Source organism: Lichenostomus cassidix, chromosome 2 (genome assembly GCF_008360975.1).
Source record: "Lichenostomus cassidix isolate B80296 chromosome 2, HeHo_3.0, whole genome shotgun sequence".
Taxonomy (NCBI): Eukaryota; Metazoa; Chordata; class Aves; order Passeriformes; family Meliphagidae; genus Lichenostomus; species Lichenostomus cassidix.
Genome location: NC_139482.1, coordinates 52591614 through 52607048, shown reverse-complemented (window position 1 = coordinate 52607048; position 15435 = coordinate 52591614). Strand labels below are relative to the sequence as shown.

Below are 15435 nucleotides of genomic sequence, written 5' to 3'. Positions count from 1 at the left end.
TGTCTCTTAGGACAGGGTGAAGAAAAATTACAAATAAGCATGCATACTCTTGGCCTTATTCTTCTGCAGTGTATTAGTTCATGGACAGTGAATTTCAGAGCTTCAAGAAGTCTACTGCTCTTTAGGTAAGATTTAACCTCTGATTAACAATTCTGCAACTCTTAAACACTTATCATTCCCATTTGAAATCATTTTTCCAGACCAAAACAGAAGTCCCCAGACTGCACAAACTGAATGTAATATGCTTTGGAACTCAGAGCACGCTGATGTTGGAATAATTACTTGCACTACAGGAGCGGGTAGAGATTCCAAATTTTTGTGCTAGATGCTGTATAAGCACACAATTAGGAGACAGACTTGGTTCACAAAAGAAGAACAATGTCTTGCTTGTATCTATTTGGTTGTTGTGTGGGACAAATGAGCAGCAGCCTTTCAGTCAGTTGAGTCAACTTGCTCAGAATTTGATAGCAGATAATGAGGGAAACCACTCAAGTGTCTTCTGTTTCCTTTGACAAGACAGGGCAAAGGCGAAAGACTACTTTTAAGATCACCATACAAATCCTCAAGAAGAGAGATCCAAACAAATGGCATTGCTTTGCAATGATCACTGTACTTTGTTGTTAAATCCATACATGGGCATTCTTGTTTTTTTATAAAGTCTTAATATCAGCTTCCTGCTAATTGTTTTGTTCTCGTTTCTAATCTAAAAATCTGACAAAGAAGAAAGGGGTTTTCTTTAGCATGATGAATGAGAGGACATTCAGATTCCTACTTAATGACAATTAATTTACTGTATACCCATGCAAGTTAAGATAGTTTTAATTAGTTTCTACAAAGTAAAAGGGTAACTTCATACTCTATTTAGATAAAAGCAGCTATTGCCTGACTAAACACATTCTCATCAAATACAGAAGGTGAGCTGAGTGACCTTACTAGGATTCACTCTTATTTTAATTCTCTATTTACTGTTTAAAAATAACCCATTTGCATAATAGTGCTACATATTTTTTGTCTCTAATTCTGAAATAATGCTTAATTGAAAAGTTGCTGGTATAATTAATCTCAAATGTGTGATCTTAATCTTTAAAAACAAACATAAAACAAATTAAAGTGTGCATTTTAAATATATCATAGCTAGAGCTGGTCAACAGAAAGATCCTTATTAAAGATGTTGTTTAGGTGCCTTTTATGAATGGGCTGAAATTATGGGCAAAGGTCAAAACATTTCCTGTTAAGTAAGAAGTGATAACATTCTTGGGATGCAAAAGCTGCAATTCTGTGTAGATTACAGCATACACAATCTCTACTAACACATGATGATCTGCAATATCTTCTGTTTTTCTTAAGTTTTCTGGCATACATATGGGTATCTACCTTTCTAAAAGCTGAATAAACCCATTTGATCACATCTGCATGCAAGTATGTGGTTTGGAACTGCTACTTACATGCATCCAGACACAGTCTCACAGTAGGAACCAAAACCCTTGAAAATTTAAAATACCTCTGCTCATTGCAAGGGAAGTTAGACTAGATGATCTTCAAAATTCCCTTTCAACCCAATCACAGAATTCTATGGTTCTTTTCAGTGAAGCCATGCCCATTCATACAAGCTGGGGATTTGTTCTTGCAACTGGAACACAGAAGCAAATTTACATTACCTGAATCTTGCATAAGTTTCCATTCTGCAAGATCTTATTGATATGCACTCAATGCTTTAGCAGTGTGCCTCATCTCCCCCTATTCCTCTCAAAATCCAAATCAGGAAGTATCTTTTTCCTAAGTTTTGAAGTACTGAAGTCGGCACATTGAATTGTGGTTTAAGTCTAGTCCGCTTGTTTGAGTTTATTGTGTTTCTGCAGTGGGCTTAAGGTATGTTACTGTAAATTCTTTATGCATGCTACCAATGCAGTGGGACTGATAAAAGAAACTGAATTTAAAAAATCCTTCATTAGCAAGGAAATAGAACAAAAATAGCTGCCCAGTTTCACTACTATCTGTCTTGCCTGATTCCTGCAAAAATTATTGGTCAGTCAACTACTTTGCACTCCAAGGCATGTGCTCTGCAGGGCTAGCTATCTATATTCCCATGTGTCCCACAGGTAAATCTCCCAACCCCTACACTCCTTGACATCATCGACTATGGCATGCAGCCAACAACAGGAAGAAGAAATTGCATGCAAACAAAATGTTTAAAATTCTACAGGAAAACAGGGTGGTCTAATACTATTGTATTGGTCTGTCCTACCAAGCAAGAGTCCAACATCACCTTTTCTTGCCACCATTTTTTATTTCCCTTATTGGAAGAAGCAGAGTACATCCTGAAAAGTATGTAAGCATCTATGACTAAAAGGAAATGCCCTGTATAATCCCTTCTGGTTGATCAAAAGCAGCAGTAGCAAGTAGTTTGGGATGGGGTCCTCTCTTTTCCTCCTTCAACAGAGAAACAGAGACAGATTAGAGGACTGAAAGATGCTAATGGATAAAGAATGCTCTTAATATTATGGAAATCTAAGTCAGGATCCTTGACAGTTCAGCAAACTGCTTCACTTACAAGTGGTCCCTGGTCTATTGGTCTATGATGCACAACTTGTAAGCACAGCTAGCACTCTCTAAAACGTGAAGGGTATGCTCTCCTAACTGAAAAACAGATGTAAACCTTCTATTAACAGAAAGCTCATCAGGGAAATACTCAGTCTAACTATGAAAGTGAGTTACTGATTGCGAATAGAAAAGGACATTTTCAAAAGCACTCAAGCCCTGCTAGTAATAAAATTTATAACCTGTTTTCAGGAGCAGTCCTGCTCCTCTCCCTACTTTCTCTCAAAGTTTACTTTTAGGCTTGACATAACCCTTGTGCATTTGGCAATCAATTCTCTGTCTCTCCCCTCAGGAAGAGGCTTATGTTGACTCCCACTTCTCTATCAGCATGGAGGCCTTTTGGGTCAGACCATGAACAACCCACGTGGTTCCCTTTGTAGGACTGTCTGTTTCTAGAAAGTATCACTCACTATCCATGGCATGAAGATATTCCATATGAAGAGCTCCAGCTCCTGCAGTGGCAGCTGAAGGAATGATGTCTGCATACGGGCTGCGCTGGCCTGCCAACAGAGCCATCTGATGATAATATTCAGCTGGACTGACGCCAGCATGTGGAGCTAAAAAAGAACAACATAAAAGTACCATTAATGATGTAAGATAAACAAGAAGGAAAGTTTTATCACATTGCTGGTTTCTCTGGCTATTAAAATAGCTTGTTTATTTTTTAATGTAACGCAACGTCTGCAGTATGCCACCACTGGTCAATATATTTCAACATATGGTACTATAAAGACACCATTCAAAAAAACAGCAACACATAAAATATTAATGAGCTTGGTGATCTCATATTTTTGTATTTATTATTAAGTGACTAAAAAAGTGACAGGCTGACAGCAATGGAAACTAGTATGATTTATTCAGTGACATAAAAAAGCAGGTAAACCTTCCTAGCATTTTATTCCAATTAACTTCATCCCTGGCCCAGAGGAATCCATCTCTAAAGTAACAATGTGTCTGAACTTCCATAAGCATTCAACTGTCTGGAGTCTCTGCTTAGGGGACTAGAAGGTTCTCCCTCACTGTGTCCCTCTGTGTCTGTGCTTAGGAGCAAACAGACGTAAAGCATGATTCCAGGACAAGTAAAAGTTGTCCATGAACAACACAGGGTCAGTGTTTTAGAAGGACAGACTGAAGTCAATGCATGTGACCATCCCGTCCTTCAAAGCTCATGTATAAATATACTTGACACATGACCTTGTTTGCAGAGTCAAAACCAGGGTTTGGATAGACTCTACATCCCATCAGTGAGGTTATCATGGTGCAGCCCTCTGATAATGACTTATATTAGCTGTTCTCTCATGTAACTTCCTGCACCTCTCCAGTTTTCAAGCACCTTTTCAACTAACGGGCAACCCTGGACAAATACAGAAATTGACATAATTTTAAGATCATCTCCTCTCAGCAGACTTCAGATGCTACTTAAGGTAGAGGGTCATTTCATGAGCTTCTGTAAGAAGTACTCATAAAATAATCTGGGCTCCTTCTCCTTGATCCTGACACTGACTTGCCATGAAACCTGACATAAACAGCCCTTCTCTCTGAGCTCTCCCTGTCTCACTTGCAAAAACAGTTTACACTCTGGTCACCACAAGATGGTATGCAAGTTTGCCTAAAACACTTTGGGTCTCTTAGGTTAATGGGCTATACCACAAACTGGCTACACCACATTATTTTTATATTCTTTCATATCATTTAATGAGATTTTTCTTTAATCTCAGCAACTGAATCTTCAATGAAAACATAATTTTAGGCTGAAATTCTTTGAATGTTGTTACCTACACAGCACTACTAAAGAGATAATTTATATTTTCATGAGAGTATCAGATCCCAAATGAAAACCTTAGAAACAAAGAATCAAGATTTACACTTTTTACTGAACATAAACATGGTACTGCAATTTGGAGAAAAGTTTTTTTTATCAACAGATTGCTGAAATGTATAATCTGTCTTTATTACTACCAAATAAATGAAAGAATGTGGTTTTGATCTTAAGATGTTAAATATAACATATAAATAAGGGTTCTGAAAAATAGAAGTACATAAAACAGGAATAGGAATGGCATAAAAATGAGCTGAGATAAATTAAAGGTTGCTGGAATTTTTTCCAAATTACAAATTGATTTCACAATTAAATACAATCTTTCCACTTTTTGTGAAATGGTAAGGAAATTATTCAGACCAAATTTTAAAAGATGGGTAACTCACACTGAATCACTGATTTTAATGTTTTGCAGTAGTAGGCAACCATGGTATATTTCCAGACACACTGAAAATACTTCCTGTGCTTCCTAACATAAGTGCCTGGGTTAACTAACAATAACATTGGCTGCAAACTTCAAAATTAAGTGCTACAGAAAACATAGTGAACACATAACTGCATTGTTAAATGTTCCATATGACAAGAAATGTTCTGGTGCTCTTTAAAAATCATTCCTTACCACCTCCCTCAAACATAAAAAATTAGCCTACTAAATGATGTATTGCATGAAGGGTAAATGAAGGGTAAATGGGAAGGCCCACAGCCCTGAATTTTCTCCTGTTTATTCCTGGGTAGCTTCAGCTTCAGTCCTGTTTTTCTACAAGTGGAGGCATTTGCTTCTGCACCATAGGCACTGCTGAGCTTCATTTGAGCACTCTCCTCTACACACACCAACAACTCCATTCTTACCCCTGCTCCAAACCTTCAGAGGCGTCCTCAGCCACCCCTGGCCCACCAAATCTGCTGGGTAAGGTGAAGTAACAAGAGTTATGTTCTGGATCATTTTGGCTCCTGGCCATCCCTAGATCTGTGGGTCGACAGACTTAGCCCAATAGTACACTGATCTAATTATCTAACTGTCCTAAAGCAGTTAGGGTTGCAAAAGAAACCTTGCTATGGCTTTCAAAGAGCAATAACAATTTCCAAGTTTTCATAGTTCAAATGTTATATGACTTAAGCCATGGTGTCTATTATGTTATTACTATGTTATATGCATGCACCCCTTTAAACCACAGAAGTGTTTTATTTGCATTTTAGCAGTGCTCAAGCCATGATTCAGGTTATCTGATCCCAGGAACCCACATCTGAAGATGGCATTTCATTGTATATCTGATTGATCATACAACAGACTATGGATTCCAGGGAACAAACTTGCAGCTTTTCAACAGCATGCTGTTTGACTGAGGTATCTTCAATGGGTCAATCAAGTTACTGTATTTTCATTGGATGCTGCACAACACCAGGGCTGTTGTAACTGATCAAAGATGAGCTGTGAGCCTTCAGGAAGTGTGAGCAAATATAAACATGTATTTGTTTAAAACCCAAAGAAAGATGCTTAATTTTAGCATGTAATTATGACAGATTAAGGCTGTGTATACAGTCAGCAACCAAAGCTCAGGGGATGAGCATTAACACCGAGCATACTCAGCTGTGTTATCCACACCGGAGTGTCTCATGCCATCTGAAAGCCTGGGAGTAGCCAAGCTACCTACATATGCTAGCAGGAGAAAACTGTCTTTCTGAGTGGCAAGTGGAGTTGAGGCAGGGTATTTCACAGACCTGAACTGTTACCAAACACCTGCACTGTAGACAGACGAATCTTAGCACTATCACAGTCATGGCAGAGCTCCACACTCAACTGCTAACTCGTAAGTGTCCATTTGTTGGGGAACTGAATAGTTCCTCAAGGCTTCACTGGACTACAATAGCAGAACAGCACACCAAGATCACTGATTTCTATACTGTACACCTCTACATTTAGGTGCCAGAATCTGAAACCAAATTTTACCCCGTGACATCTCTGGAAGGTCTCTCCCTTTCTGGAGTGTCAGCTGGGTGCTGGGTCAGATACCCCAGTGTATCTCAGAGAGCATTATGTGCCTACATCTTTGCAAGTGAATTCAGTGGGGTATACCTGAGACCAAAGCTGTATACAGCTTAATGTCATAAGGTTCTGTGATAGGTGGTTTCCTTCACACCTTCCTTTGTGTGCCACTGGAACATACCTTAAGCATAAATGAAATTCTGCAGGAATGTGACCTGAAGAATATCAAAGAGAGCAACATATTCTGCATATTAGCTCCTGAGAAAAAGCCCAAATGTACATCACAAGAGTTTTCCCAATATATGCCATTACATTATCGCTCTATCATGTTTATCCTATACCTAAAGCTCCAAAGCTCTTGAAGTCAAAACTTTCCTTTCTGAGCATTCAATTTTTTTCTTCAAAATATTTTTTTAAAACATACTTTTGCTAAAACAAAAAGCGCAGAATTAGCAAGAATCCATGCAACATCCAAAGTGCTGCTAGAAAAGCCCAATGTGCATGCCATATACCTTGACTGACAATAGGTCATTAAAATTTATTCTCATAAGAATATGCACCCATAACTAATGGATTAACTGTAAAGGTATATATTCTTATAAACGAGGATTAATTAGTTATCCGTTTGGATAGGGTGCACAGCTCATTTTTCAAATTCAGCTAAAGGCAGTTTAACTCTGGTAAGTTTCTTAATACACTGGAAAGATCATTCCCATAGTTAAAGTACCAGTTAATTACCTTTCTTTACATAGTTAATTCTGAATATGTTATATTTTAGTTCTCTTCAGCAAATGCTACAATTTTGAAACGTCAAACTGCTTATGCTTACCCACTATTGAAAAACCTACTATTAACAAGACAGCCTTTTTTTGCAGTCCTGTTGATGGCTCACTTTGGCAAAATTCCCACTTAAATGAATAGAAAATGTGCTAGAGTAATGACAAGAGTGATTGCCGGAGTTCACTTCAGCCTAAATAGCCTGGAAAGTAAAAGCCATGGTCACACCAAGACCTAAAGCACTGATATTTCAAGTATACAGCCCACCATCTAGATTAAAAGAGACAGTCTTGATCATCAGCCACTTCTACATAAGCATCATTTCAATTGGCCATACTGTTGGCTAGGATAAACTGAAATAATTCTACAGAACTTTAACAGAACTATTCACTAAATGTAACTAGTCAGTGCATGCTTTATATGATTGAAAAATACTATTTTAATTAAGAAACCTTTTATGCCTGAAGAACTCCATGGTTATACGCTGCTGTGCACTCATGAAGAATCTGACTCAATTCAGGGCAGATACAATGAATTTTTTGGGAGATTAGAATTACCCCCCATGTCAGCCCCACAAACAAAAGATATCACAAGACATACACCACCCTTCCATCATAAATTTTGGATGAGGCAGCTTTTTTTTTTCTTCTCCCTGAAGTTTCAACATTTGTGAGATGTACAAATGAGCCGTGATCGGCTGATGAAGTATTGAAACATTTATGACATAATGAATATGTCTGACAAACCTGGTGAAGCTGCTTTGAACAAGGGGAAAAATGTTGACAAGATTAATATAACTGAAGTTGCTACAATGACAGAAAACAGGAAGCCTGTCTTAACCTACCGTCTGTTGGGCTGAGTCCACGGGCTGCCGAGATCATGGAGAGGGACGGGCTGCTGTGCAGGGACCTGATGTAGTCCATGTAGGGATTAATGTATGGGTGAGGGGTGCTGAAGGGAGACTCTGATGTTGCAGCAGGATTTCGGTGCGGGGAAATTCTAAGGAATGGAAGCTCTGAGTATGTTGGGCTACTAGATAAAGCAGAAGGCCTGGAAGGAGAAAAGGAAGAAAAACAAAAACCAGCCAGGTTATCTACACAATGAATAGTGTAAAGGTAACAAATTTGTTTCCTGAAGAATAACAACGAGGTTGCACATGCACTAAAGTCAACTGCCTGGAAAGAAAAAGGATGGGAAGTTAATTCTTCTCTGTACCCATTATTATCAAAATTTCTCTGACCAATTTTAACACAATTTTATATTTAGTTTAATCTTTACACCCCTCAATACCCTTTCCCCAAGGAGTTAAGGAGGAAAATCACTTCGATTAGTACAAAATATGCACACTGTATTACATAGTAATTCTTACTGCAATATGAAATACATACTGAGATTCAGAATTATTTATATCTTCAAAACTACATGGCTATTGAAAAAGAAGCTTTGAGAGCCACACTGCACCCATGCCTTTCATTTGCCAGCTTACTCTTTCTGAATGTGCAAGATGGCATGTTTATACAGAAATCATTTCAGGAGACCCAAACTTTGTAAGCCATAAAGACAGATGGGTCCTTTGAAGCACTTTTTTTTTGTTGCTGGTCTGTCCCTTGAAAAATACACAAAACTTGGTGGCAGAGGAAGAAGGATTGCTGCATATGTGTGTTTTTAATATGGCGCCAGAGACCAATGCTTTTTAACATGACCCCATTAATTAACTACCTCATTTTTGTGAAGGGAAAAGCTATGGTGCCCTCTCATGCTATGGGTGATGAACTAAGGCTGAAAGCTGAGTTCACAGCTGACAAAAGATAAATAACCTGCTGTAACCTTCCCCATCATTCCACCCTGTCGATACAACAGTGTCTGGGCTCTGTGTAGAGACCTTTCTCTCACAGCATCCCATCTCCAAAGGCACTGGAAAAAGTTCAAATTTCATCAGAAGGGGTTGGAGTGCCTGCCCTTACCAACCTGCTCTTTGGCAAAAGACAATGATTAAGCCTGTCATACATTTGCTGTAGTCCAACTGGCTGACCCGAACTAAATGCCTTTTTGTCCCTGTTTTTCCAATTAATTTAGCGTATATACAGGCACAGACACAGGCAGCAGCTGTGAGAGCAGTGAGGGCAGCCTGGTCCTTTGATGCTGTTGGCTTACAAAGAGTAATCAAACAAGAAATGTATTTTTTTTCCTTTAACATACATATATCATGATCAATGGAGGTAGTTGTCATCACCTAAAAGGCCAACAGAACATAATCTTACATTGAAGCCAATTCTGCCCTGTAATCAGCTCGGAAATGCAGGCATATGAGTGGGACAGTGATCAAAGTCATGAATTCCTAACATGACGCCAACTTCCCTGCCACTAAATCCATGAGGGCTTGTAAAATCTGAGGAATGAAGATTTCTCCTGATGTGTTTTTCTTCCTCTTTTCCCTTCCCTTTCCTATTTGAATTTTTTTGTGTTTCTTGCCCTCCTACAGCTTTCTGCAAGTCTGTTTAGCCTTCCCATATGAAAATATAGCTCCTAGCTCCAAAGTTTGTTAGAGAACTGCATTTGCTGTGTGCTAGCAGCAGGTACCAACAGTGCAGTCACTCCTCTGGCATCTGAGCAAGTGACCCGCATAAAGCTAAGCCACTCACTAGCACACCATCACCATATTTGAAATGCACTGAGAACCCGAAACCAGAAGCCACCTTCCACCACTGTGCAAACCAGACATTTTTCCTCAGAGAACTTTTTGTCTGCATGGCTCTAAAGAACCTTCGTTTTACAGTGCATCTTTTATCTTGGTGCTGTGAAAACCCACCAGACATGAAACATTTGTTGTCTTGTGGTTCGCTATGGGGCCAAGAGTGGGAGGCAGGAGCTTTAAAACTCATGGTGATGTAGGAAGCAAAAGTTGTACAGCTGGGTATCACATTACAGAGTGGATTTCCCATCCTGGCAGTGAAGAAAATACAGTAGTATAGCAAATTTAATTTTTTTATAAGAGTAACAAAGAAATGAAGTTTGGATGTAATTTTACAAGTGATTTTTTAAAATGTGATCCCAACTCATTGTTAGAAACACAAAGAGCATGCAGGGAAGCTGCGGCCCATGCCTTATCTGGTGCATATTGAACAGAAAACTGTTTAAATGCTTATGCAAGACGGCTGAAAATCTGTATCAGCCCCAGTGATTCACTCTCCAGCTGGCCAACAGCCAAATGCTGCCGCAGGAGCAAGATTAAGAGCCAGGCTGTCAGTTTCTCCCTCCAGATCCAACAAGAGCCATTCAAGGACACCAGGACTCAGCTGCTCTTCTCGTCCTCTGCCCTGCCTTCTTCTCCTCCTCTAAGTTCCTCAGTTTTCCTATGATGCTAGGGAAGGGACACCAACCTGGCTAACATCAATCAACAGCAGGTATATAAACGGTATTATCTGAGGCAGAAATAAGGAGTAATCAGATTCCACAAAGAATTCCCAGCTCTGGACTCTGATGTTTCCTAATTTCTCTCAAGCATCTGATTCTAACGTGCTGCTAACTTCTGTGCTCACTTTCAACCTGGACTTTTCTCAGTCCGCCGTTTTCCCAGACTCTCCTTTCCCTCCAGCCCCATTTTCCATCATGTTGCCTTCATCTGCTCTCAGTCCCACAATTTGAGTAGTTCTGATTTATTCCAATAAATGTCACATATCCTTCCTTTCCCTCTGTGATTAAACTTCACTGTGAATATCTTTCACAAGTATTAATGCCCTCCTTCAAACTAAAATGAAGCTTTTAGGAAAAGGTGCTGTCAAACATCCTTACTGTTGTTTTGCAACCTTATTGTGTACCAGTAAAGAATGACTTTTGTCCTGTAAGCAGCAAACAGTACAGCCCAGGAGTGGCTCTGCAGATACTCATTCAGTGACAAGCCAATCAAATCTCCAGATGTGGGTGGTAGTCCATCCCCATAATTTTTATTTCACATGTATAGAATAACAGAATGGTTTGAACTGGAAGATACCTTTACAGGTCATCTGGTCCAACTCTGCTGTCACGTGCAGGTAAAAAAGCTGGGGAGCCTCCTTCAAACTCAAACCCTTTGGCCCAGCATCGTGCAACCTAGCCATGCATCCTGTTGAATGGTGTTCTGCCTTGACTCTGAGACTACTTCATGGGATGAAATGAGGCTTCAGTGTGAGAAGAGGCAAGGAGATTTTCAGTGATACTGCTTGAAAATTTATACTGCCCTCACCTGTAAACCTTGGGAGGGCAGAACTTGCCCTGCATCTTCTCCTGCGCAGTGCTTTTTTCTGTTATATAACATATTCAGACCACTTAAGGGAGGGAGCAAAGCAGATGCATGCTCTTTTCTGAATCAGGACCTCCGTGTCTACTTCTAGAGATCCTGCAAACTCAACTCAAAGTTAATACAAAGCTTATGATACTTTCAATACATACTTGAAGTTGAAAGTCTCCAGGTTTGTTTGTAAAAGAGACCCTATGGCTGTGTTTCATCACTAATTTTTATCCTGGCACATTAGCATGATTTTATTATTTTTTCAGTAATCTTGATTATACTTACAACCGTGACGTAAATGAGAAGGAACAGAGAACAGGGCTGGCTGTGAAGGCATCTCTTCCTTTCTGTCCAGAAGACCTTCCTGTTCACTGCTAGTGTGCTGAAATATCATTAGTGCCACACAGCTTCCATATCTAACACAGGGCTTCCCACTCCCCACCCATATGCAGCCTGCCAGCTTCTTCCTGTCCCAACTCTGATGCTCTGGGGTATCTCAACTACTCAGCCCGCAAATGGCACACATGTGCTGAGGCAGTAAGATTAGTGTAAGGGCAAACAGGTGTATTTTTTCTTGTAAGTCTTACAAACTTACATAGTCACACTAGTTCAGCAGCAGTGAACTAGTTGTAGGGAAGATCACAGTAAGTGTGAAGATGGTTTTTTAAATTTTTTTTTCTGATCACTGCTGAACTGCAGGTGAGCTATCTGTAAGATTTCAGTTATTACTCATGTGTGTCATTTTGTTTTGTTGCTTACAGCTGCAATAGATGAACTCTGCACAAGAAGACCAACTAGCAGCAGGTTTGGATTTTAACCACCAGAAAAACTGAATCAAATGCAATTCCTTTTCAGCCCATACAGCCCTTTTTTAACTGGTGAAGGAAGATCATGGGAATCTGAGAGTTGATGAGGCAAGCATGAGCAAGTTATACATATTTCAAAATTATCTGCATGCACAGATCATTACCTAGTATTATCTTGAAAGGATCACACATTCTTTCCATCAGCAGAGAGAACTGGGGTAGAGGGGCTCCTATCACATATTTTAGGCTATTTTTTGTACTTAAGCATTAGCCAGTTTTACAATGAGGAAGATCAGATTGCCCAGATTCAAATCCTATCCTTTTCTTTGGTACTAATAGAACAACTAACTTGTGCAGGTGAAATACTTCTGTCTGTCTATGACTAGAGGTGAAAGACCCTGGGTAGGTAAGCCAGCACAGAGCTTGTTGACTGTGTGGCCTTTCAACCATCCTCTCAGTGCCATACTGGCAGGATTCAAGAGCACTTTTTCCAGTCACACAGTTATAGCATTCATGCAGACCTAGCAAAGAGCCAGGCAGAGGACCAGCCCAAAGTCCTTGAAACTATCTTATGTGGATTCATGCACGTAACTGAGTTAGGAATTGAGGAGGAGGGATGGAAAGAGACCCAGTTCCGGGTGCTGGGGAGCAGCAAAGGCCAGCTGCTCCCTAAGAAAATGCAAGCCAGGAGCCACGCATGGGCAATACACTCCATGCCACCAGATCTGAGTGAGTGACCAGAGCCAGGTGCTGCTAACACAGTCAATCAGCAGTCTAGGATGAGGCAAAGCAACAAACCAGGTCTGGGTTGGGCCAGTCAAGTGCAGAAGGAGATAGGGACAAAGATAGCTCAAGAGACAAGTTACACCATGTTTCTGAGGACTCCATCCAGAACAGCTACTCACAGTGCAGATCCTGCGCTCAGCCAGGAGCAGGACCAGAAATGGACACTTCTTACAATGCATGTCAGGCAGCTCAGTTAAAAAGGAATTCCTGAGTGCATGAAGTGTTCGTAGAGGTCTGAGGTGAGGCCACTCAAGACAATTATGGCCAATTAGTGGCCTCTGGGTACTTACTTGTTTTAGAGTGCTTCAGCTGTTTCAAGACATGCCAAAATACCAATACAGTGCAAATTGTCCCTGTTCTTGTATCTCAAACTGTGGAAACTACAGCAGGCCCCAGGGCATACTACAACCCCCACACTTATCACAGGCATTCTTCAATAGCAATGTTTTCTGGAAGCAGATGTAAAGCCACTCAGAACAGCCACAAAGGTCTGTGCCACAGGAAAATCTGGATTAATATTTTGAAGTTGGTTTGGTGTTAGAGAAGAGATCTGTCATAAATGGTTTCCAAATAACTTTAAGCTGTGCTTGAACAAAAACCTCTTCTAAGCACAACCTATCTTAAAAAAAAAAATCATGGTGATTTAAGCCCTTTCTGATTTTAAAGGAAACTATAACTCCAGGACTGGAACTCTTAATGCCAAGTTTTGTCCTGATAAAATTTTAAATTGCTCTTTTATGAATCTGTTGAAAAATACATTTATATTGAAAACAGCAAGTGATCCTTAACTATAACATTGTAAATATGACACCGAGCTGAGGTTACAGATGGAACAATAATCTATCTATCTCACAGAACAAAGCTTGTCAACGAAGTGGGATGAAATATTGTAACATAACCTAATTTATTATTGCCTTTTCATCCATCTTGTTATATTATGAACGTGTCAAAGTTCAAACCTCGACATTTAATCATTTAACAGTACATTATTCAATCCTGGAGCAAGCATTGATGGCATAACTCTCATACCAATGATATCCACACTGTTTCTCTGATACCTGTTCAATTCAGTCCTGCCTGGAGAATTGAAAAAATATTAAACTCATTAAACTGCCTATGATACTCTTCTTTTATATTTTCCTTTTTTTTTCTGCAATATTTTTTTTATGTCCACACACAAAAAATTAACACATTTCGAGTAGAACGTGGAAGATGAACAAACCAGGACTTTCTTGGTATGCAGTGCCTCCTATTCTAAAGCATGTGGCTCAATTCCTCTGGCAATATCTCCCATGTTATATTTCTATTGTTTATTTAATACCATAGTTGCTTGTACAGACTGACCCTTCAGCACCAGCAGCCAACAAAGGGCTAATAAAAGATTTTTATATTAAGAACACTGAGCTCTGAGATTTCAATGCAAGGAAATCGAGGCCAGCACTGAGTGTTTTTAAAATGCAATTCCACAGCTCTTTTCTCTTTTCACTTCCAATTGAATTGGTAAACAATCAAACCTATAAATACATACTATCAATAATATAATTTTTAATACCTTTTTTTTTTAGAAATTCCAGCTTAAAATAGGCACTACATTCCCCTTAAATCACTCACTGTCGCAAAGCTGTTGTATCACATTCTTGGACTTAGGAAAATTAAGCAAGTAATTATGAACATTTAAAGAATTATTTGAATAATGGAAATGTCAGAGCATACATCATATAAAAGAGCTCAAATGCTGCAAAAGAGTATGCACTTTTAACTGTACTTTCCTAATGGTGGAAATGAAAAAGGAAAACAAGAGAATGTTTTTTAAATTCTAGTACAAAAACCCCCTATTGATTTACGATATCATTTTCCATATTTCAACATCTAGGGAATATTTGCTGACTTTTCCTCTAAAATTCACACTGGAACTTTAGTCAGCACAGGGAAGTAAGTCACAGAATCTGATTTGGTAGCAATCTTTCATTCAATGGATATACATTCAAATAAATCATGGTGGGGCCATGCCTAATGTAGTTCACATATAACAGAAGCTAGATCAGGGTTCAGGCTCTGGTTTGGTTTCCGTCACTTATCTGCTGTCCACCTTGTAAAAGTTTGCTGTCTTCTTGATCCACTCTTTCCCCATCTTTAGAACTGTGGTAGAGAACTTAGAAAATTATCACTATCTACAGTGGAAAGGTCAGATCAAGAGATCCTATGTTATAAATATTTTCACACAGAGGCAAGGACAATGCCTTACAAAATGTATGCAGTTCTGGTATGTAAATTCCTAAAATATACAAATAACCTCACTTGGGGTTAGAATAAAAAGTTTCTCCCACAAGAAGTTAGAAGGCATTATTGTAGAAAAATAAAAAGACACAAATGACTGCATGAGAGATGTTCATGGGGC

At 39.3% G+C, this 15435-nt stretch overlaps 1 protein-coding gene across 4 annotated transcripts in view; it reads right to left on the bottom strand.

The window, feature by feature from the left end:
• GLI3 (GLI family zinc finger 3) overlaps positions 1-15435 on the bottom strand; it is a 217461-nt gene that overhangs the window by 63390 nt on the left and 138636 nt on the right. For all 4 annotated transcript variants that reach the window (XM_085051565.1, XM_085051567.1, XM_085051566.1 and 1 more), the window contains 2 exons: positions 8023-8228; positions 3009-3155 (listed from right to left, as the gene is read on the bottom strand). In XM_085051565.1, coding sequence (XP_084907691.1) covers positions 3009-3155; positions 8023-8228 — 353 coding nt within the window. The remainder of the gene's footprint in view (positions 1-3008; positions 3156-8022; positions 8229-15435) is intronic.